This window comes from Meles meles, chromosome 4 (assembly GCF_922984935.1).
Source record: "Meles meles chromosome 4, mMelMel3.1 paternal haplotype, whole genome shotgun sequence".
In the NCBI taxonomy this organism is placed as follows: Eukaryota; Metazoa; Chordata; class Mammalia; order Carnivora; family Mustelidae; genus Meles; species Meles meles.
In genome coordinates, this window is record NC_060069.1 from 103,187,731 (window position 1) to 103,211,411 (window position 23,681).

Here is a 23,681-nt window from a genome sequence, read left to right on the forward strand (position 1 = left end):
AGGAAATTTCTTGAATAGTGGAAATGGTCTTACCTTGGTTTTGGAAGTCATTATCTGAATTCATACATATATAAAAATTCATCAATCTGTACACTAAATACTTTTGCATTTTATCATAATTTATGCATCCTGAAATGCTGCTTTCTAAATAAATTGCTATGTAATTTATTGCATCACTTCAGTACTATGGGAGAACCAATGATCATAAGTATTGGCTTTTTTGCTTCATTGCTCAACAAAACTCAGTGACATTTCCTGTTCTTGGCTACTTGGTGGCTAACCACTCCAAATGCACACTCTGGGGAGGATTTCAACTTTGAGAGTAGTGATCTCTATCAATATCATCATATCTGGTAAGTATGATGCTGTGGCATTTTCAGCAAAATGTAAAGCTGTATTTCAATATTGACAAGGAGGCTCTTTAGCCACTCGTAAAATGTTTTCTAATTTGTCCTAGTAGCAGTGATAAATTTGTATATCATCCAGCAAACCTTCATATTTACCTTATGTCATTTGTGCACTGACTAGTTGTCTAGCTGAGTCCAGGGTAATACTGGGGACCCTGGAATGGAGTGAAACTGAACTTTTGGGACTAGACAAAATGCAGTGTTTCCTTCAGTTTTTAGGTTTGTGTTTTTATTGTTTCCCTGAATTCTTATTTTTGGGGCCTTATATTTATTGATGTGTAATTATTTTTTCTCCTTTGATAGTTCTAATGTTTCTAGCACAGGGGCTAAGAAGGAAATACTATGTTTTTATTTGGGGTTGTTAAATTTTAAAATAGAGGCAAAAATGAATGGGTAAAATTTGTTTCAGAAAATGAGGATCAGAGAATATAAGAATATATAAATGATAAATAATTACTTGACATCAAGGATTTCATGTTCACACCAGAATACTTTAAATAAAGGGAATCTTATCCCACAGCATGAACAGGTAGAAGAAATGAGTAGAGTGACTAAAATTAGAGCAGTCCTAGACGGGTGGAAACAAACTTGAATCCATTCTGTGTTCCTTGCAATTATCGCAAAAAAGTTCCAAAACACTCTGAGAAACACTGGTTTTCACATTTCCATATTATGTCTAGTTAAGGGAGAAGAGAACCAGTTCTTAGGAGAAAGAAAAGTGAGAATCTAAGGTGAGGAAAAGGTGAAAGAAATTGGAAAGGGGGGAACACTTGGGAAGAACTCAGAAGACAGAGAATAACAGATCTGACTCATGACAAGCGCTAGAGAAGTATTGAGACATGGCAGGAAACAGATGGCAACAAAAGCATGTAATTGAAAAGAATGTAATTAAAACCGGTTAATGTAATTGACTCCATTCCCTGTTTGAAGGAGAAAAAATGTAAGATTGCACAATGTATGTGATAAAATTAAACATCCAGTTATTATAAAAAGTGTTTTTTTTTTTTGTTTTTTTTTTTTTACTTTAAGACCCTTCTTTTAAGGGCAGTTTTGTGTTGACAGTAACCTTGAAAGGAAAGTACAGAGATTTCCCAAATCCCTCCTGACCCCACCTGTGCCTGTATCTCATTATCAACATCCCCACCACACTTTTACATTTGTTATAAGTGATGAACCTACACTGACACATAATTATCACCCAAAGTCCATAGTTTACCCAGGGTTCATTCTTGGTGGTACATTCTATAAGTTTGAACAAAAGTATAATAATACATATCCACAACTATAGTATTATATAGCATAGTTCCATGGCCCCAAAATTCCTCTGTGTTCTGTGTATTCATCCTCGCTTGCCACTAAACCATGAAAACCACTAATCTTTTTAGTGTCTCCACAGTTTCTGCCTTTTGCATAATATCACAGTTAGAATTGCACAATATGTAGCCTTCCAAAGGTTTATTTTTCACTTTGTAATATGTATTTCAGTTTCCTCTTAGTCTTTTCATGTCTTGATAGCTCATTGACTTTAGCTCTGAACAATATTTCTGTGTCTGGATTTACCTCGGTTTATCTGGCCATTTACCTATTGAAGGGCATCTTGGTTCCTTCCAAGTGTTGACAATGTTGCCATTGCATTGAATAAGCATGAATAAAGATGTTACAAACATCTGGGTGCAGGTTTTCATGAAGACAAAAATCTTCAATCCCACTGGGTAAGTACCAAGCAGTGCTGTTGATTGATCATATTGTAAGAGTATGTTTAGTATATTAAGAAACTGCCAATCTCTCTTCCAAAGTTGCTGTAGCATTTTTCAATTCCATTGGTAATCATTGAGTCCATGTTGCTTCACAACATTGCCAATATTTGGTTTTATTAGTGACCACTAATAGATTTTGGACATTTCTTGTATTATTGATGTCACTCATTTCAATTGCATATAAATATACTCTATCTAATTAAACATATATAATTGTATTTCTATATTGTATATATTTATATTTATGTTAAATATTTATATAATATATAAATATATATATTTATATAGTACATATATAATATAGAGAGAGCATATAAGTATATACCTAAAGAATATGTCATTGTTTTATTATTTTGAATAAACTGTTATCTGTTAGATCAATTAGGAAGAAAATAAAATCTATTATTTTTCCTTTACTTATTTATTCTCCAATACTCTTTCTTCCTTTATGTACCTCCGAGTTTCTTGTAACTTTATATCCTTATTCTTGAAGAAGTCTTAACATTTCTTGCAAGGCAAATCCACTGGAATCAACTGACCTCAATTTTTGTTTGTTTAAGAAAGTCTTTTATTTCTCTTTCACTTTTAAAGGGTAAGTTCATAGGATATAGAATTCTAGGTTGGTGGGTTTTTTCCTCTTAACATTTAAAACCGGATGTTATAAGCAACTAATTAATCATTGACCACTACATAAAAAACTAATGATGGACTGTGTGGTGATTAGAAACAAACTGAGGATTTTAGAGGGAAGAGATGATGGGTTAGCCCAGTGATGGGTATTAAGGAGGGCACATATTATATGGAGCACTGGGTGTTATATGCAAACAATGAATCATGGGACATTACATCAAAAACTAATGATGTACTTTATGGTGACTAACATAACATTAAAAAAAAAAAGAACTGGGGCACCTGGGTGTCTCAGTGGGTTAAGCCACTGCCTTTGGTTTAGGTCATGGTCATGTGGGATTGAGATCCACATTGGGCTCTCTGCTCAGCAGGGAGCCTGCTTCCCCCTCTGTCTCTGCCTATCTCTGCCTACTTGTCATCTCTGTCAAATAAATAAATAAAATCTTTAAAAAAAGAAAAAACAAATAAAGAAAAAAACTAATGATGTACTATATGTTGGCTAATAGAATTTAATAAAAAAATAAAATAAAATAAATTTTCTTCATTCTTTTTCTTGCCTGGCTTTCTAGAAGAAGTTGGATATAATTCTCACCTTTGTTCCTTTGTAAGATGTTTTGTTTTTCTAGCTTTGTTCAGAATTTGTTCTTTATCTTTGATTTTGTGTAGTTTGAATATAATATGTCAGGCCCTGTTTTTTTGATTTGTTTTATTTTATGTTTTTGGACTTTTGTTGTTGTTGTTTAGCATTTTGCCTGCTTGGTGTCTCCAAGTTTCCTAGAACTTTGGTTTGGTATCTGATAGCAACTTGGGGAAATTCTCAACTATTGTTTCAAAGATTTCTTCTGTTCCTTTTTTTATTCTCCTTCTAATTTTTCCATTACATGTGTTTTGCATGTTTTCTTTTTCTTTTTTTAAAAATTAACATATCATGTATTGTTTCAGGGGTACAAGTCTGTGATTCTTCAGCCTTACACAATTCACAGCACTCCCCATAGCTCATACCCTCCCCAATGTCCATCACCTTGCTCCTATCCCTGCCCCCCCTCCAATCCAGCAACTCTCAGTTGGTTTTCTGAGACCAAGAGTCTCTTAAGGTTTATCACTCTCTCTGATTTTGTCCTGTTTCATTTTTCCCTCCCTACCCCTATGACCCTCTGTCTTTTTTCTCAAATTCCGCATATTAGTGAGATCATATGATAATTATCTTTCTCTGATTGACTTATTTCACTTAGTATAATACCCTCTAGTTCCATCCACATAGTTACAAATGACAAGATTTCATTTCTTTTGAAATAGTATTCCATTTTATATCCATCTATCTATCTCACACAGGTCTTTAACCATTCATCTGTTGATGGACATCATCTAGGTTCTTTCTATAGTTTGGCTGTTGTGAGCATTGCTGCTATAAACATTGGGGTGCACATGCCCCTTCTGATCACTACATTTGTATCTTTAGGATAAATACCCAGTAGTGCAATTGCTGGGTCATAAGGTAACTCTATTTCCAACTTTTTGAGGAACCTCCATACTGTTTTCCATAGTGAAAACCAACCTGCATTCCCACCAACAGTGTAGAAGGGTTCCCCTTTCTCTGCATTCTTGCCAATACCTGTCATTTCCTGATTTGTCAATTTTAACCATTCTGACTGGTGCAAGGTAGTATCTCACTGTGGTTTTGATTTGTATTTCCCTGGTGCCGAGTGCTGTCAAGCACTTTTTCATGTGTCTCTTGGCCATTTGGATGTCTTCCTCACAGAAATGTCTGTTCATGTCCTCTGCCCATTTCTTGATTGGATTATTTGTTGTTGGGGTGTTGAATTTTATAAACTCTTTATAGATTCTTCATTGATTTCTTCTCTTATCTTTATTATTTCTCTTCTCCTACTGGGTTTAGGCTTTATTTGCTGTTCTTTCTCCAGCTCCTTTAGATGTCAGGTTAGATTGTATATTTCAGACCTTTCTGTTTCTTTTGAAAGGCTTGTATTATTACATAGTTTCCTCTTAGGACCACCTTTGCTGCATCCCGAAGATTTTGAACAGTTGTTTTTATCATTTTCATGAATTTTTTCAATTCTTCTTTAATTTCCTGGTTGACTCATTCATTCTTTAGTAGGATGCTCTTTAGCCTCCATGTATGAGTTCTTTCCAACATTCCTCTTGTGATTGAGTTCCAGTTTCAGAGCACTGTGGTCTAAATGTATGCAGGGAATGTTTCCTTCTTTTGGTATTAGCTGAGACATGTTTTATGACCAGGATGTGATCTATTCTGGAGAATGTTCCATGTGTACTAGGGAAGAATGTATATTCTATTGCTTTGGGTTGGAATGTTCTGAATATATCTGTGATGTCCATCTTGTTCAATGTGTCATTCAAAGCCTTTATTTCCTTGTTGATCATCTGCTTCGATGATCTGTCCATTTTAGTGAATGAGGTGTTAAAGTCCCGTACTATTATTGTATTATTTTTGAGGTGTTTCTTTGATTTTGTTATTGGTTGGCTTATAATTGGCTGCTCCCATGTTCAGGGCATAGATATTTAAAATTGTTAGATCTTGTTGGACAGACCCTTTTAGTATCATATAGTGTCCTTCTTATCTCTTGTTACAGTCTTTGATTTTTAAAATCTAATTTGTTTGATATAAGGATTGCCCCCCCCCCCCAGCTTACTTTTGATGTCCATTAGCATGGTACATGGTTTCTACCCCCTCATTTTAACTCTGGAGATATCTTTGGGTCTAAAACGAGTCTCTTGCTGACAGAGTATTGATGGGTCTTGTTTTTTTAATCCATTCTGATACCGTGTGTCTTTTAATTGGGGGCGTTTAGCCCATTTACAGTCACGGTAACTACTGAAAGATTTGAATTTAGTGCCAGGGTATTGCCTGTAAGGTGACTACTTACATTGCCTCTGTTCCTTTCTGGTCTATGTTACTTTTAGTGTCTTTTTTTGCTTAGAGGACCCCTTTCAATATTTCCTGTAGGGCTGTTTAGTTTTTGCAAATTCTTTTAGTTTTTGTTTGTCCTAGAAAGTTTTTATTTCTCCTTTTATTTTCAATGACAGTCTAGCTGGATATAATATTCTTGGTTGCTTATTTTCTCATATTAGTGCTCTGAATATATCATGTAGTCCTTTCTGGCCTTCCAGGTCTCTGTGGATAGGTCTGCTGCAATCTAATATTTCTATTATTGTAGGTTACTGACCTCTTGTCCCAAGCCCCTTTGGGGATTTTCTCTTTGTCTCTGTGATTGTAAGTTTTACGATTAGATGATGGGGTGTTGACCTATTTTTATTGATTTTGAGGGGAGTTCTCTGTGTATCCGGATTTTGATGCTTGTTCCCTTTCCCAGATTAGGGAAATTCTCTGGTATAATTTGCTCCAATATACCTTCTGCCCTTCTCTCTCTTTCTTCTTCTTCTGGGATCCCAACTATTCTAATATAGTTTCATCTTATGGTATCATTTATCTCTTGAATTCTCCCTTCATGGTCCAGTAGTTGTTTATATCTCTTTTTCTCAGCTTCTTTATTCTCCATCATTTGTTCTTGGTGTTGTTATATACATTCCTCTCAGGACTGCCTTTGCTGTGTCCCAAAGATTTTGAACAGTTGTGTTTTCATTTTCATTTGCTTCCATGAATTTTTTTCAATTCTTTAATTTCTTGGTTGACTCACTCATTCTGTAGTAGGATGCTCTTTAGCCTCCATGTATTTACCTCTTTCCAACTTTCCTCTTGTGATTGAGTTCTAGTTTCAAATCATTATGGTCTGAACATATGCAGGGAATGATGCCCATCTTTTGATACCAGTAAAGACCTGATTTGTGACCCAGGATGTGATCTATTCTGGAGAATGTTCCATATGCACTAGAGAATAATGTGTATTCTGTTGCTTTGGGATAGAAAAAGCTGCCTCCCAAATTCTAAGAAAAGGAAAAAATTTATATATACATATACATATGCATATTTATATATATATATATACACACACACACACACATACATATATATATATACATAAAAAATAAGGGTAAATATGATGAAGGGATGGAATATGACTGTAAAGATGAAAATTGAAAAATATTTTAAAAAAGAAATTGTAAGATAAGAAGTTGGTTGAAGAAAGAAAGAGAAACAATTTTTTTTTTTTAAGGGAGAGAATGTGATCAGGCAGGAACCTAGAACAAAGCCAGACACTATATTTAGGGTATATTTTTATCTGTTAGAAAAAACTGTATCCCCCAAATCTTAAAGAATGAAAAACTTATATATATAAAAAAATAAGGTTAAATACAGTGGAGGGATATAACTTGACTGTAAAATGAAAATTAAAAAAGATTTTTGAAAAGAGTATTGATAAGTTGTTTCTTAAAATAGGAAAGAGGAAAAATTTAAAAAAAAGAAGACTAAAAAATAAAATTTAAAAATTTAACTTTGAAAGACTAAAAAATCATGGGATAAAAAGCCATGAATTCTATGTGCTGTACTTCCCTAGCGCTGGAGTTTTGAAGTTCTCATTGATCAGTAAATTTGGTGTCAGCTGGATGCTCTTTCTGATCTTCTGAGGGATGGACCTGTTGCAGTGATTCTCAAATATCTTTGCCCAAGGTGGAATGCACTGCCCTTGCCAGGGGCCAGGCTAAGGAATCTGCTCGGGTTTGCTCTCAGTAACTTTTGTTCTCTGAAAGATCCATACAGCTTTGGAGGACAAAAATGAAAATGGTGGCCTCCCAATCTCTGGCCCAGAGATGCCAAGAGCTCAGGGCCGCACTCCTTAGCACACCCTCAGAGAAAAGCAATCCATCACTCCTTTCTCCCTGGTCTCTGGCCACACTCTGAGCTCACCCAGCTTGTGACCAAGCATTTCTATTTGGCACATGACCCGATTTGTTGTCTCCAAACCCAGGAGATTCCTGCAGCGCACTCCTGTGCTACTCTTCCTGGTGGAGGAAGGAGAGTCTCCCTGAGTCTGACACTTGTGAGGTCCCTGCTCAAAGAGCAGTAGCCTGACTGTGACTTGGGCCATAGTTTATGGAAACCCTTAGCTGAGAGTCCAGTCTCTGTCCTTGAAGCTGGTTTCTCCACTCTGAAACCTGGGAACTCTGCCACAGGTCTTTCTGTGACTCCAAGTGTCTTGAGACCACACTGTCCCATCAAGGATTCCACCCCCCACTTATTCACTGGAGTGCTGTCCCTCCATGCAAAGACTTCCAAATGTTCTGATTTTGTGCTCTGCTTCTCTATCGCTTGCCAGGAGCTGGCCCCTCCCCCACAGTCTATCTTCCAGTATTCACCTCTAACTCACTAATCTGCATGTCATACCTTCCAGAAAGTGGTTTCTTTTCTGTTCATAGAATTGCTGATATTCTTTTCTTTGATCTCCTGTTGAGTTTGTGGGTATTCAGAATGCTTTGATAACCACCTAGCTGAATTCCTGGGACCAGATGAAATTTAGGTCTCCTACTCCTCCACCATCCTGCTACTCCCATTTTACATGTTTCCATAGTTATCCCATAGTACTTGGATATCCTTTGTGTGTGTGGGGGGGGTTGTTATTTGTTATTTGTGGGGTTTTTTGTTTGTTTGTTTGGTTGTTTTTTTTTTTTGTTTTTTGGTTTTTTTTTTTTTTTAGTCTCTTTGCTTTTCAGTTTTGGAAGTCTATATGATATATTCTCTAGCTTAGAGATTTTTTTCCTCAGCCATAGTCTATTTATTAATAAGCTCATCAAAGACATTCTTCATTTTTGTTACAGTGTTTTTTATTTAATTTTGTCAACTTTGTCTCGTGTATTTTGAAACTCTTATTAGGTATATGGGCATATCTTGTTTTTTTTTTGTGTGTGTGTGTTTCACTTCATTGCACTTTGCAGATATTGTGGTTATTAGAAATTGAAGGTTTGCCTTCAATTGCCTGGAGTAACACTATCAGCACCATTTTGCCAACAGCATTTGCACACTTTGCCTCTCTGTGTCTCATTTTGGTAATTTTAGCAATATTTGAAAATTTGTTATTAGTTTAAATTTGTTGTAGTGATCTGTGGTCAATGATCTATGATGTTACTATTTTAATTTTTTGTTGTGTCACTAACCATGCTCATAGAAGATGGTAAACTCAAATGACACATATGTGCATGTGTTCTAGCTCTATCACTAACTGGCCATTCCCCATGTCTCTCTCTCTTTCCTCAAGCCTCGTTCTTTCCTGAGACACAACAATATTGAATATTAAGCTCACAATGACCTCAAAATATTCATGTAGAAGGAGGAGTAATATTTCTCACTTTAAATTAGAAGTTAGAAATGATTAAGCTTAGTGAGGAAGGCATGTTGAAAGCTGAGACAGATCAAAATCTAATCCTGTTGTGCCAAGAAGTAGTCAAGTTGTGAATGTGAAGGGAAAATTCTTGAAGGAAATTAGAAGTCCTACTTTAATGAACACACTAATGATGAGAAAATGAAAGTGATTATTATTAATTTGGAGAAAGCTTGAATGATCTGGATAGAGTATCAAACCAGCCACAACATTCCCTTAAACCAAAACCTAATCTAGAGCAAGGCCTTACTCTCTTCAATTCTGTGGAGGTTAAGAGAGATGACGAAGCTGCAGAATAAACATGGGAAGCTAGAAGAGGTTGGTTCATGAGGTTTAAGGAAAAAAGCCATCTCCAAACCATAAAAGTGCCAGGTGAAACAGCAAATGCTGATGTAGAAGCTGCAGCAAGTTATCCAGAAGATCTAATTCAGGTAATTCATGAAGGTGGCTACAATAAACAACAGATTTTTAATGGAGATGAAACCACCTTATATTGAAAGAAGAGGTCGTAATGGACTTTGTGAAATTCTATTGCCTTTTTCTTTTCATGTATATTTGTGTTGTTCTCTCTCATTTTTCAGTTTGGGTAAGTAGAGAATCAATGAGTAACAATGAGACCTCTGCTGTGTTCTTGTAATTGGTATAGTTTTTTGGGGGTGAAAGTATGTGAGGAGAGCATATATTTTTATCTTCTTCTTTTTTGTTATTCTGCTTTTATTTCTTTAAACACTCTCCATACATTTATTTTATACCCTACATTTAATAATTCTAAACTCTTAAGTTCTGAATCTTATTCTCCTGTTTAAGAAAGAGAGGGCAGCCAATAAAAAGTACATTATCTCATCTTTTGGTTGCATTTTCCCTCCTGTGCTTTGTAATTTTGGAATATGAATTCATAATTATGTGACTTTGTGTCTGATAACTGGGTTATAGAAAGCTGGTGAAGGATCATCATTTTCCATTATGATAGCTAACCTGAGTCTTTACTCACTGCTATGGACTGAATATGCCAAAATTCGTATGTTGGAATGTAATCTCCAGTGTTCTAGTATTTGGAGATGGAAGTTTTGTGAGGGAATTTTGTCATGATGGTGGTGCTTTTGATCAGTACCCTTACAAAAGGAGACCCAAGAGAGCTTGCTTTCTGTCTTTCTCTCTCCACCTGGCCCTGCCATGTAAGAATACAGTAAGAAGGTAGCTGTCCACAAGCCAGGAAGTGGGCTTTCACCAGACACCATATCTGCTGGTGCTTTGATATTATACTACTCAGCCTCTAGAACTGTGAGGAAAAAAAAAAGTTTGTTATCTAAGCCACTCTATGGTGGTTTTGTTGCAGGAGGCAAAACTAAGATGCTTGTTTACACTTGATTTAGTTATATAAGGCAAACCATACCCTCTTTGGCTGCCCTTTCATCTTATCCCAGATTAAGTATTACCTAACTTTTCCCACAAATCCTTTAGGTCAGAGTGTCTTCATTGTCATTCTGGCCTTGCTAGTGTTTATGGTTATCTACTTTCCTGGGACTGTTAAGTGCTGTCACCTTGTCTTGGTACTACAGAATCGAATCACCCTCTCTATGGCCAGCGCCACTATACCACAGATGGTGTGCACCTCCTTAGTTAGTGTGCATGGATAAGAGTACTCACTTTATTCTGCTGAATAGAGAGATGGCACACAACCCTGAACATTTCAGGGTACTTCCCTTGTGTAAATAAATGGAAGACTTTCAGAATTCTGTTTTTGTGGATTTAAAAGAAGACACACAATCTTAAGACTTCTACTCTGAGAAGGAGTCAGAGGGAATGGAAAAGAAATGCATCTTTAGGAAAGGTCTTAGAGACCTACCAGAATCACTAGCTGGGCTGTTTTTCTGAAGCCAGTCAGTAAAGACAGAAGGAAGTGACAACTTCTACAAATGTGAAGACCCTAGCAATGCAAAATTCAAAAAAATTAAAGAAAGGTGACACTGCCAAAGGAAAAAAAAAAAAAAACTCCAGTGGCTGATAATAAAGAAATGGATATCTACATGTCCTACAAAGAAATCAAAAACAGTATATGTAAGGAAGCTCAGTGGGCTGTAAGAAAACACAGATAGACAACAAAACAAAATCTGGAAAACAGTACATGAGCAAAACAAAGTTTCAAGAAAGAGATAGAAGTCATGAAAAGAAGCAAACACAAATTCTGGGGCTGAATAATGCAATGATTTCATTGAAAAATTCAATACAGAGCTTCAACAGCAAATTCATCAAGCAGAAGAAAGCATCAGTGAACGTAAAGACATAATTTGAAATCATCTAGTCAGAGATAGAAAAGCAAGAACAACATAATGAGTGAGTGGTGAAAGTCTATGGGTCTTATGAAACACCAATAAACAAAATAATGTAAGCATTATGGGAGCCCCAAATGGACATAAAAGAGAATGGAGGAGACATCTAATTTAAAGTAATAATGAGAGACAACTTCATAAAACTTTGGGGGCAATGGGTATGGAGAATTAACATCAAAATCCAGAAGCCCAAATACTTGACTGACCATAAAGGAATCTTCACTGAGATACATTATAATCAAATAGAAAAGAGAGACTTTTAAAGCGGAAGGGGATAGGTGACTCATCACATATAAAGTAGCCCCATAAAACTAGAAGATTTCTCAGCATAGACCTTACAGACTAGAGGAGTGGGATGATATATTCAAAGAGCTGAAAGAAAAAGCCTGGCATAGAAGAATACTTTACTTGACAAACCAGAAATAAAGATGAGATAATAACTTCCCTTGAAAAAATAAAAGCTGACAAAATTTGTCAGTACTAGATCTGCTTACAAGAAATTGTAAAGGGAGGGCACCTAGGTGGCTCAGTTGGTTAAGTGTCCTAGGTTCCTGGGATCAAGCCGACATTGGGCTCTTAGCTCAGTGAGGAGTCTGCTTATCCCTCTCCCTCTGCCTGCTGCTCCTCTTGTTTGTGCTTTCTCTAAAAAAAATAAATAAAATCTTAAGAAAAGAAGAAATCCTAAAGGGAGCTCTTCAAGTTTAATGACAGAATGCTAATGAAGACATATGAAAAATATGAAAAATAAAACACACTGGTAAAAGCAAATACATAGTTGAATTCAGAATAATCTAATACTATAACAGTGTTGTGTAAAGCACTTTTAACTCTAAAAAAAGTCAAAAAGAAAAGTATAAAAATAATTATAGTTATAATAATATATTAGCTAATGCAAATCAGTATATCAATAAAATAAAAAGGGGAGAGAAATAAAAGCATTGAATATTGCATGTAATGAAATTAAGTTGTAAGCAGCTTAAAATAACTATAAGGTGTTTCATATAAGCTTTAGTCACCAGAAATAAAAAAATATCTGGTAGACACACTAAAGATAAAGAAAAAGGAATTGAAGCATACCACTATGAAAAACCAGCAAATCACAAAGCAACAAAAAGAGAGGAAGAAAGGAACAAAGGAACTTCAAAATAGTCAGAAAAAACAATGAACAAAATGACAATAGTATGTACTTATCAGTTATCCTAATATAAATAGAATAAATTCTCCAATCATATGGTATAGTAACTAAATGGATAAATAATCAAGATTCAACAATATGCTACCTGTAAGAGACTGACTTTAGCTATATGGGTACAATAGGCTGAAAGTGAAGGGGTGGAGAAAAGTATTCCATGCTAATTTTTGGTTTGCTAATGAAACCAAAAAAAGTAAGAATAACTATTCTTAAATTAGAGAAAACAGACTTTAAGTAAGAAAAAAGTAACTAATGGCAAAGAAGGTCACTATCTAATGGTGAAGGAGTCAACTCATTAAGATGATGTAACACTTGTAAATATTTATGCATCCAACATCGGAGCACCTAAATATGTAGAGCAGATAGGAACAGAACTAAAGGAGAAATGGGAAACAATACAGTGGTTGTAGGGAACTGTAATACTCCACACTGAAAAATGAATAGATCATTCTGACATTAAATCAGTAAGGAAACACTGCACTTGAACAACACTGTAGACCAAATGGCCAGGCAGAGATGTACAGAACGTTCCTTCCAAACACAGCAGAACACTATCTTCTAAGCACACACAGAATATTCCAAAGGATATATCATAGTTTCAAAAGAAAGGTTTTTATAAAAATCATTTCAATAAATAATTTTTCAGAAGTACATTAGGAGTACTTTGACAGAAACTTTGTAGAAACTAAGTGAAGAAATGCATGTGGATGTCAGGAACTATGGAATTAGAAATGAGTGAGGTGAAGAGTATCATTATCTATCTTTCTGCTTCTTGTTCATTCTTCCCAAGATGGGTATATTAATCAGTTCCTCAGAGAAACAGAGTAATAGAAGGAGAAGGAGAGAGAGAGAAGAAGGAGGGGGGGAGGTAGAATTGAGAGGGAGAGAGAGAGATATTTATTTTAAAGATTTGGCTAACATGATTGCAGAGACTTGGCAAGTCAGAATCTGCAGGGTGGGCCAGAGCTAGAGACCCAGAGAGCACAGAAGTTTGAGTCTGAGGCAATATGCTATAAAACTCACTCTCTCAGGAGGTCACTCTTTTTTCACTAGAAGCCTTCGCCTGATGGACAAGACCCATTCACATATGAAGGGTAATTTACTTTACTACAAGTATACTCATTTAAATGTTAATCTTATCTAAAAAATTACCTTCACAGAAACATCTAGAATATTGTGAACTGAATACCTGGAACCATGTCCAAGCCAGGCTGACACATAAAATTAGCAGTCATCGTAGGAAAAATGGGAAAAAAAAGGGATGAATTATTCCCCTGAATCTGGTTCCAAATTTTCCTGAAAGTAATCTCATTTGTGCAGCTAGGTGAGGCCCACCAGTAGATTAAACAACTTTAATCCTGGGGGTGGCATCTGGAGAAAGTACTACCCAGCCCAGCTCATGTGAGGTACCCATGATGGGCCAAATCAGTGGCTAAGCAAGAGGTGGAAGCAGGGTTATCTTGGACAAAATGGTGATCAAGTGTGAAGCATAGTATCCCATAAGCAAGAAATCATTGATTAAGAAGTTATAATGTAATTTTTAAGTGTTATTATGTTTTTCCACTTAATGATGGAATAACTTCCAATTTCTGTTTTGCAAAGCTTTTCATGGAATTCAGTTACGGTTAACTGATTTTCTATCGTGGTGTCTGTAAGATTTGTGGATACATAGTGGTTTGCACTTTCAGGCACCTAAAATTGATTTCTTTTACTTTTCTCTGAATATTTTCTAGCTTCAACACATAGTTCATCTGTGAAAGGAAAGGAGAGAAGCCTCACACTTCCTGCAGAAGGTAAAGTGATTTTTAATTTTTTTCTAGAATCCAGTACTAAAGGGAGTAAGTGTGGAATTGCCTTAGAAACATAGTTGATGGACTGGTCAGGAGGCCAGACTTGTGCAGTTGAAGAGTATGGTGACCTGAATGCTGCAATGTGGGGGACCTGGCCCTCCTCCCCCAAAGCAGTTCAATTCTGTGTGAAGATTTTGGAGCTCTCTCTATCAGGCCCTTTGCCAGGCTTTGTGGGGGAACACAGAGATGAGCAAGGTGAGCTAGACTGCCAGAGTGCCCTAAGGGGCTCAGTTTTATGGGGGAACCCAGAAATAAACACAGATGCCATATAAAGTAGGGGAGATAAGCCCTCACATCAAGTGTGCTGGGAATGTAGAGAAGGGAGTGTGAGCACCAAGGCTCTGGGAAGGCTTCAAGGAGGAAGCAGCATGTGAATTGGCTCTTAAAGGAAGAGCAACATTTTCATAGACAGAAGTGCTGTGCAGGCATCCCAGACTGCAAGGACCATTGAGGGAAGACCTAGATATGCAGTCATGCTTGCTGTTGCCTTTCTCAAGTGTGGGGGTGACAGAGGGGTGATAAGATTGCCAAGGTGAGTCAATTTGAAAAAGAGGGTTTTCAAAGCCAGCACAAAGACGTGTCATTGTTGTCTTCAGGCAGAGAGAGAGCTCTGAAGGGTGTCAGAGTGGAGGGGATCACTCCTGTGTTACAGAATCCTGGACCTGCTGCAAGGTAAGGTGAGAGCTGAGGAAAGGAGAGTTTTGAGACAGAGACAGATGGTGGGAGTCTTCTGTAGTAACCCAGGTGTGGTGATGGAATCTTAAAGTCGGGTATGGCAGTGAGAAGAGAAAGGAAAAGGGATTTGTCTGTGTGCAGAAGGCTGCAGGAGACTGGAGGGGAGTCAGAGACACAGGATGCAGCAACACTGGGACATCGCTGCTGTTCTGGAGCAAATATGAGAATCTACCTGCTCCACCTCTGTGAGGGGGAGGGGAAGTCACCATAGCTGATCACAGGGCTGTGTTGAGATTATGTTTGTTGGACAAGTGCCAACCCATTGAGTGTGAATAACAGCAATCAGGTAAGAAGTCTCATTGAGAGTGAAGGAGGAATGCTGGAGGGTCATCCAACAGAGCAAGGAGAAAGAACAGAGAGTACGCATGGTGCATGGGATCCTCACTGATGGAGCTTCTTCAGGGGAGACAGTGCCCTTGTTAAAATGCACATGTTTAATTGATCAGCTCGTAGGTTCCTTTAAAATAATAGGACCAGATCTTGAGAATAAGTATAAGGCAAAATATGAAAGCCCAAGACTGCTCACAAGCTGAAGTGCAAACAGAGAACACTCTCAACATGCTTCTCACCAGCCTCTTCTCTTTCTGGGTTCATCTTCTGCATCCTGCCCTTGGGCACATGTGTGCTCACCCACATCCACCTCTAGCTGATCTCCAGGCCCCTGTGTTGCTGCTCACCTCTAAGCCTTGGCCAAATTGCAGGGTCTTTGTACATGGGGTAGGGACACACTTGCAGTGGAGGAAGGAGCATGGATTTAACTGCCTCTCAGATCTGCTCTAAAATACACCCACTTGCTTCCTATAGCTATGGGATCTTGATTTGTCTGTGAAATGCAAGGGCTTGAGTCCATCACAGAAGAGGCAAATGAACCAAAGGAGGAGAGGAGAGACCTCACATTCACAGTTTAGCATTAAGAATTTCATCCACATAATACTGTGCTTCACCTCAGCTGGTTCTGCTCCTATTAAGGTGATGAGCTCGCTGCCACTCACCCACGTTGCAGGTGTGTTGTACCTGATGCCCCTAACCCTCAGCAAAGCCAGTTATGGATACATTATGAGTGTTTATGGGAGAGCTGGAGCTTCTAGATTGGAGAATAATTGTAGATTTCAGGGTTAATTTTTTACACTGAAGATGGGCAGAAGCAGTAACCTTCTTCATTTAATCCTCATAATTAGGTAAAACATAAACAAGATCTGTAAACAAAGTTCATGGTTGGACTGTTTGGCAGTATATGTGTGACTAAATAGGAAGGAAGGAAGGAAGGTTGGTTTATTAATTTTACAGACTTTGTGAATCTCCAAATAAATAATAGCTCAAGAAAGTCCAGTTTGTTCAACCTGAATGCCATCTGATAGTTTTTATTTGTGTTTGTCCAAAGGAGTACCCTTTGGTATAGGCATTTTATTCTGATACTACTGATTTATTGTCTTGATCAAAACTTAGGAGGAGAAAAGCACATCACCAATTTCTCCACTTTCTGTGGAAGGAGCATGAGTTATAAGATAAGTCTAATAGTTTCTTAGACTGAAGGATTAGACTTAGATGACTTTGTCCTTTAATTTATATTGTGTTTTCTTGTTTGTTTTCAATAAAACTCCTGAGGCTATTTTAAGCCCTTAAAATATTTTTCACACATATAATAAATGTAGCTTATCTAATAATATAAATATAGGAAAAAAACAGGTTCATCTTTGGATTAGGTTTAATGCATTATACACATTTTGTGTATGTTTAATTTTTTTACGTAAGCCTAGTATTTTGGAATAAGATGACCAGCAAAGTCATGTTTTAGTACACTTTATGTAATATGTTGTGGAAAATGGAACACTTGAAGTGTTTTTAATCAAGCTTTTCTTTCATCATTCTTCTTGTGTGTGTGTCCAGCTAACACTTCTCTGTCTGTACCTGTGGATACAAAGGCTGTGCTCCTTTGTCCTCCTGACAACTCCACAGCTTTGCTGGTAACATGGACAATAAGCCTCAGAGACCAGCCTCCCTGCACTAGAGCCTACAGGAGAGACAACAATGAGACCAGTGAAAGAAACTGTACTGATGAGAGAATATCCTGGGAGTCCAGACCTGATCAGAATCCTGCCCTTCAGATTGACCCCGTGGCCATCACTCATGATGGATATTACAGGTGTGAAGTGGCTGCACCTGATGGGCTTTTCGGTCATACATATTGCCTCCGCGTGTTAGGTAAGGAGCATGACATATTGTGGTACGTCACATAACCAGATCTGGGATTGAATCAAATGTGTCTCTATATTCCATATCCCATGTGTTAAGCCTGAAGAATTTTCACCTGCATCTCTGCAGTGCCCCCCAAGGTGACCCTGTTTCGAGACAGCAGTGGAACTATTGTGTGCAGGGCAGCTGCAGGGAAGCCATCTGCACAGATCTTCTGGACCCCAAGGGGAGATTGTCACGCTGAGGAAGAACCACTGGGCAATGGTACAGTGACCGTCCAGAGTACATGCCACTGGGAGGGCCGCCAGGTGTCTAATGTGTCCTGCTCTGTCTCCCATGTGACTGGCAACAAGAGTCTGTACTTCAACTTGAATCAAAGTAATCACCTGGGTTTTTGTTTCTGTTTGTTTTTTTGTAGAGTAATGAACTTGATGCTTAGCATTTTCCTCCACAGATTAGGCATAACCAAAAACAAAGTAAGGAAGCTTATACTACTCATTTGAAGATAATTCTCTAAAACTTAACCGGGTAATTAATTCCTTAGTATGCTAGGGAAATAATTCCTATTCCTTTATCAAATAAATAAATTTAATAACTTCTTATCTCTACCTTCTCTAAGTACCTTTTATTCTGGAAGCCACAAAAATTTTGTTAACTTAGTATCTATTGACTTTTACTTTGAGATTAATATTCATATAAAATGGCAATAATTTTATATACCATAACAATATTGATTCTGTAGATAGACAAGAACAATAATTATTCCCTTCTTGATTTTTATAGTTTATGTAGTATTCACCATTTTTTGTTACTCTGAGTAGGAGACAAGTTTTTGTCCCCCTCTCCCTTGCATTCTGAAACCTACATATTAATTCATTTGCCAAATATTTGTGTATTGTTATTATGTGTTTGAGGCAATCATGTAAAGATGAAAAGACAAGGTACGTGTCTTATATCATCCAGGCTGTATAACCTGGTAATTAGGAGCAAAATCTTTGGTATAATATGGCTTCTCCTTTACTAGCTATGTGACTTGGAACAATATTTAATCTCTCTGTCTCATGGCTTTTTAACAAATTGAAATATAACTGACATATAATAATAAATTAGTCTTAGATACACAGCATAATGATTTGATATTTGTATATATTGCAAAATGATCACTACAATTAGTTTAGTGAATGTCTCATGATTTCTTCATTTGTTAAGGGGATGATAGAACCTACCTCACAGAGTTATCATAATAATTAATAATTATCATAATAATTAAATAATTAATCATAATTATGATAATTAAATAATTAATTTAATTATTAATATTGATAATAATTAATTAACATAATAGCGATATTAATTAATAATAAATAATTAATTAAAAAGAAGAATACATTTCCTTAACATGGTAGCTATCACATAGTTGCACTCAGTAAATTTTAGCTACTATATTTACTCTACTGACAAATGTTAGCTTCTATATTAATAAATATTAGCTATTATGTTTGTTATATTAATATATATTAGCTATTATATTCATTATCATATTATTAAAACCATGATACCTATTAATTATTGTTCATTACCTCTCTCATATTAAATTTTTTTGCAACAGCTTTATCGAGACCTAATTTATATACCTTACAATTCACCCACTTAAAGTGTACCACTTAGTGGTCTTTGGCACATTCAGAGCTGTGCAACCATCACCACAATCAATTTTAGAACATATTCATCACTCCAAAAAGAAACTTCTATCCTTTAGCCAGGACTCTGTAATCCCAAAAATCCACCAGCTTTAGGTAGTCACTAATATACTTACTGTATACAGATTTTCCTATTTTGGACATTTCACATAAATGGAACCCTATAATATATGACTTTTGTTACTTGTTTCTTTCACTTGGGGTAATGTTTTCAAGCATCATCAATGCTGTAGCATGTACTAATACATTCACTTCTAGTCATTATTTTCTATCATCAATTTCCCACCATTTCTACGTTCTTATTTTATACTTCTTGTCTCTAGACATATGCATTTATCTGCAGTCCCACCTGACTTTCCTTTCCATAGATCAAATATTCAACCAATACTCTACACTTGTTTTTCCCTTCCCATATCCTGAGAGGCTTTGCTTCAGTAATTACCCTTGCTCTCCTTTGTTCAGTCTTTTTTATTCCACAGCTCTTTTCCCTAAGGCTGATTATATGAATCTGCCTCTTTTCCTTCTGAGTTTAAAAGTAGATGCTATGTAATAATAAGTTATATGTTAATAAAAAATTTTTAAAAAGTAGATGCTATGCATTCTTTAAATTCTTAGCTCTTGCCTTTCACTCATCCAAGATTTTTTAAAAAGAAGCATCTACCCTCATTGTCCCCTCTATGGCACCTCACATCCACTCCTTAACTCTCTTGCATCTCTCTGCACAGGAAATGTTCTAATGAAAAGCTAAAGATCTCTCAAATGCCAAGCAAAATATAAAATTTTAATTTGTAGTTACTAATTAGCCTTGTGATATTTGATGTGGTCTTTCCTCTCTTCTCACCTATTTGCCTCCCATAATCACTTGGTTCTTTTCTTAACCTTCAGTAAACTCTTAGTCTCCTTAAATAGTTTTCCATCTCTTCATTCCATGAAGGAAGGCATTTCTCTGAGTTCCATCTTAAATAGGAATTGAAAAGAAAATATTTTCTTTTCACATTTACCCCTATTCCTTGAAGGATCTCACCCATACATATGGTTCCAACCACTGCCTAATTCTTGACCCTCAAATCTCTATTTTTAGTCCAGATTTCTCTCCTTGGCTATGCCATGATCAAAACCAATTTCCAACTGAATGGCTTCACATGCACTTGAATGTATCAAGGGCACCTCAACTTGCATATTCCTAAAAAGGAATTCCTCTTCTGTATCCCTTCATAAGCTCCATACTTATATTTTGATAAATATAAGTATGATAAATATATTTGATAAATGACTCAAGCCAGAAAATTAAAGACATTGTACAATATCACTCTTTCCTATTTCCCATATTCAAAATTGGTCACTATGTTCTGTTGATTTTATCTTAATTTTTTTTTTTAAATCTATACCTTTTTCTTTCCTTCATATTAGTTGAGCCTGTGGTCATCTCTCACCAGAATTATTACAATATTCTTGCAACAGGTCTCCTGGCCCCTAACTTACCTCCTTCCATTTTATCACCTAAACTGTTACCACAATGATTTTCCTAAAATAAAAAACATGCCCTTCCCTACTTAAATGCTCGATCTGTCACTCTCCTTAGCCTCATGTCTCGCTAATCTTTAGCCTGTACCCCATGCGTGTGGACCTCTTTGGACTCCTCAAAAGTGTTTATCTTTCTTATTCTTTTGTACATGCAATTGTACATTGTACATGCAATTTCTACCTCTTCCCCAGGTACTTCTTTCCTCATCCTCTCTTCTTCCATTTGCTCAATTCCGATTTAAGTGTTTTTTTTTTTTTTAAGATTTATTTATTCATTTGAGAGAGAGAGAGAGAGAGCTAGAATGAATAATGTTGGAGGGAAGGCAGAGGTAGAGAGAGAATCCCTGCTGAGCACAGAGCCTATTGCAGGGCTTGATCTCACAACTCTGAGATCAGAACCTAAGCTGAAATCAAGAGTTGAATGATTAACTGACAGCCATCAAGGTGCCCCTCCTACTGATGTTTTCAGGCTTAGAAACTGGGCTAATTTTTTTTTTCACCCTGCAGTTTGGTTAGTTGCTCCTACTTTGTGCTCATGTAATGCCTCATGCATGCCTCAGAGTACTTCGTAGCATTGTAATTGACTGTAACCTCTCTGACTCCCAGTGCAAGATAAACTCTTTGAGAGTCGTAACTATATTCTTCATTTCTATATCCAGGGTCTGACATAGTGCCTAAAATACACAAATAGCTACAGAATTAGGTTCAGGTCATCACAGACTTCATCTCGATGTACCCCACTCTATGCTCTACCACATTTGATTTAAGTTAATGAGTTCTTCAAATTTTTGTTCAAATTGTTTCTTTCCCTTAGGAAGTTCTTTCTTCTTTTCTTAACCTATTTAATCCTGCTATTGGCAAGGCTCAGTTAAAATCCCACTTCACCCTAACCTCCCAGTTGGGGTTGTTTCAGTGTTCTTACTCCTGAGATGACTTATAATCTATAATGATCACTGAGCAATGCTTGTTCTCTCATAAGTGATCTTTTCATTTGTATGGCTCTGATGGCTCCAGTTGGATTGTGAGTCATTTGAGCTCAGGCTGAGACCATGTCTTCTTCTTCCCTGACAGTGCATAAGAAGGAGATTGTCTGACATCCTTCTAGTTTAGTATTTAAGCAATTTATTTAACAGGGCGACATGACTTTTGGAGCCAAGAGTCAGAATAGTACTTAAAGTTTACTTGTGGTTGCCATTTTCATAGCAGAAATAAACTTCAGAATGATAGTCCTACTTAGTCTCATTTTACCTTTTCAACAATTCTTGGGGCCATCTTTTACAGATGAATAAATGAAAGTAAAAAGACATAAAATACTCAATTAAAGGGTGACAGCAACTCAGTGACAAAATTACTTCACTGTGTGGAAAATAGCAGATAGTGCTAAAAATATTAATAATAGTACCCTAAAAGACTAACACTTACACAGGAAGTTAGAAAGCATATTTCCTTTTTTCTTATAAAGTTGGGATGTATTAGCAACACTTACTGTGCATTTATTCATTTAGAAAATATTGAAAATCTACCAGGTTATATAAAACATAGATATAATTTCTAAACTCTGTCATGAAAGAATATCTTAGCAGCATTTGAATTGTAGTCTAGAAGGTGGATTGATTATGATAGTCTGTGAACTTTTAAAATATTTTAAATGCCTCTTTTAAACAATTGACCCTACTTTTTTCATTAGAAGAACCCTTGAAATGGCTCCTTACCTCTGCCTGTGTTGCCTGTATTTAAAGGTGTCATAACTCTGGAATTTCCAGCGTCAGACTTACTGATCATTCTCTATGTGAAATTCTCTCTATTCTTGGTTTTCCTGGTCACCGTGGGATTCATCTACTTCAAGAGAGCAAGGATTGCAGGTAGGAAACGAAGTCTAAAAAAATATAGATTTATCAGAAAGAAATCATCATCGTAAGGCTTTACGTTTACAATGTCCTAGGAAGAGCATGGTGCATTTGGTTTTGCACATTGTTTGTACCCCTAGCCCTTTCTTTGGTATATAATCTTTGTTAACATATGGAAGCCCAGAAGAGATGCTTGCAGCACTGGGGCAAAAGCTTCTATTTCATTACAGTGCTTTCCTGAGAGATAGCCTGTCTTGGGGCACCCCTCAAGAATTCTGTGGGGGAAATGAAGTTCAACTGGTGCTTCTTAAGTGTTCCCTCCCTAGTTTTTCTGCCTCTGAGGGCTTGTATTCATTGAGCTAATTATATATTTTCTGTTTTTTTCATAGAGCATGAAAATTGAAAAATCTGGAAGTCAATTTAGATTTGAGGAGACATCATGAAGATCAGACCTTGGGTTTAGCATCTAACTCAACTGCTCCTGTTACTATTTGCTCCCTTTGTGTTTATGTGAATTACTGTGATAGCTGTCCAGTCCTGTTTCAAACTCTTAGCAAGCATGTATTTATACATATGCCAAGGCTTGCTGCTTGCCATTATAAATGCCTGGGATGACTCATCTGCATTCCCCTTTGCCTTACTGAGTTCTTATTTGCAAACAAGAAATAGCCCAGCTTCTTAGCCTAAAGAGGAAGATGGCTCAGGAAATGGCAAATTACAATACTTTGCAGTTTTTCTACACTCCTTTGAGTTCTTTGGATAGTGCTTTCATCCTTGTTTCTTGTTTCCTCTGACCTTTTAAGATGCTAAATAATGTTGCAGTGTCAGAAGTTACTACAAACACTGCCTTCTGGTTGACCTGTAGCCAACCTCCCATCCCTTTCTTTTTTTTTTTTTTTTAATTTTATTTATTTATTTGACAGAGAGAGATCACAAGTAGACAGAGAGGCAGGCAGAGAGAGAGAGGGGGAAGCAGGCTCGCTGCTGAGCAGAGAGCCCGATGCGGGACTCGATCCCAGGACCCTGAGATCATGACCTGAGCCGAAGGCAGCGGCTTAACCCACTGAGCCACCCAGGCGCTCCCTCCTGAGCCACCCAGGCGCTCCCTCCCATCCCTTTCTTGCTTGCTAACAATTAGTACATGTTTGGCCTGATTATTGAATAAATGGTCAGGAGTCATTTTTAGTAGTACCTTTACTGCTGAA

At 36.8% G+C, this 23,681-nt stretch overlaps 1 protein-coding gene across 3 annotated transcripts in view; it reads left to right on the forward strand.

Annotated features, from left to right (window-relative positions):
* The window catches only part of LOC123940204 (cell surface glycoprotein CD200 receptor 1-like), a 33,778-nt gene extending 10,428 nt beyond the window's left edge, over positions 1 to 23,350 (forward strand). For 2 of the 3 annotated variants that reach the window (XM_046002753.1, XM_046002752.1), the window contains exons 2-7: positions 247 to 353; positions 14,361 to 14,420; positions 17,100 to 17,414; positions 17,535 to 17,783; positions 22,369 to 22,491; positions 22,866 to 23,350. In XM_046002753.1, coding sequence (XP_045858709.1) covers positions 290 to 353; positions 14,361 to 14,420; positions 17,100 to 17,414; positions 17,535 to 17,783; positions 22,369 to 22,491; positions 22,866 to 22,879 — 825 coding nt within the window. In that variant the 5' untranslated portion in view covers positions 247 to 289 and the 3' untranslated portion in view covers positions 22,880 to 23,350. The remainder of the gene's footprint in view (positions 1 to 246; positions 354 to 14,360; positions 14,421 to 17,099; positions 17,415 to 17,534; positions 17,784 to 22,368; positions 22,492 to 22,865) is intronic. The other variant, XM_046002755.1, reaches the window with a different exon arrangement.
* Positions 23,351 to 23,681: the final 331 nt, after the last annotated feature.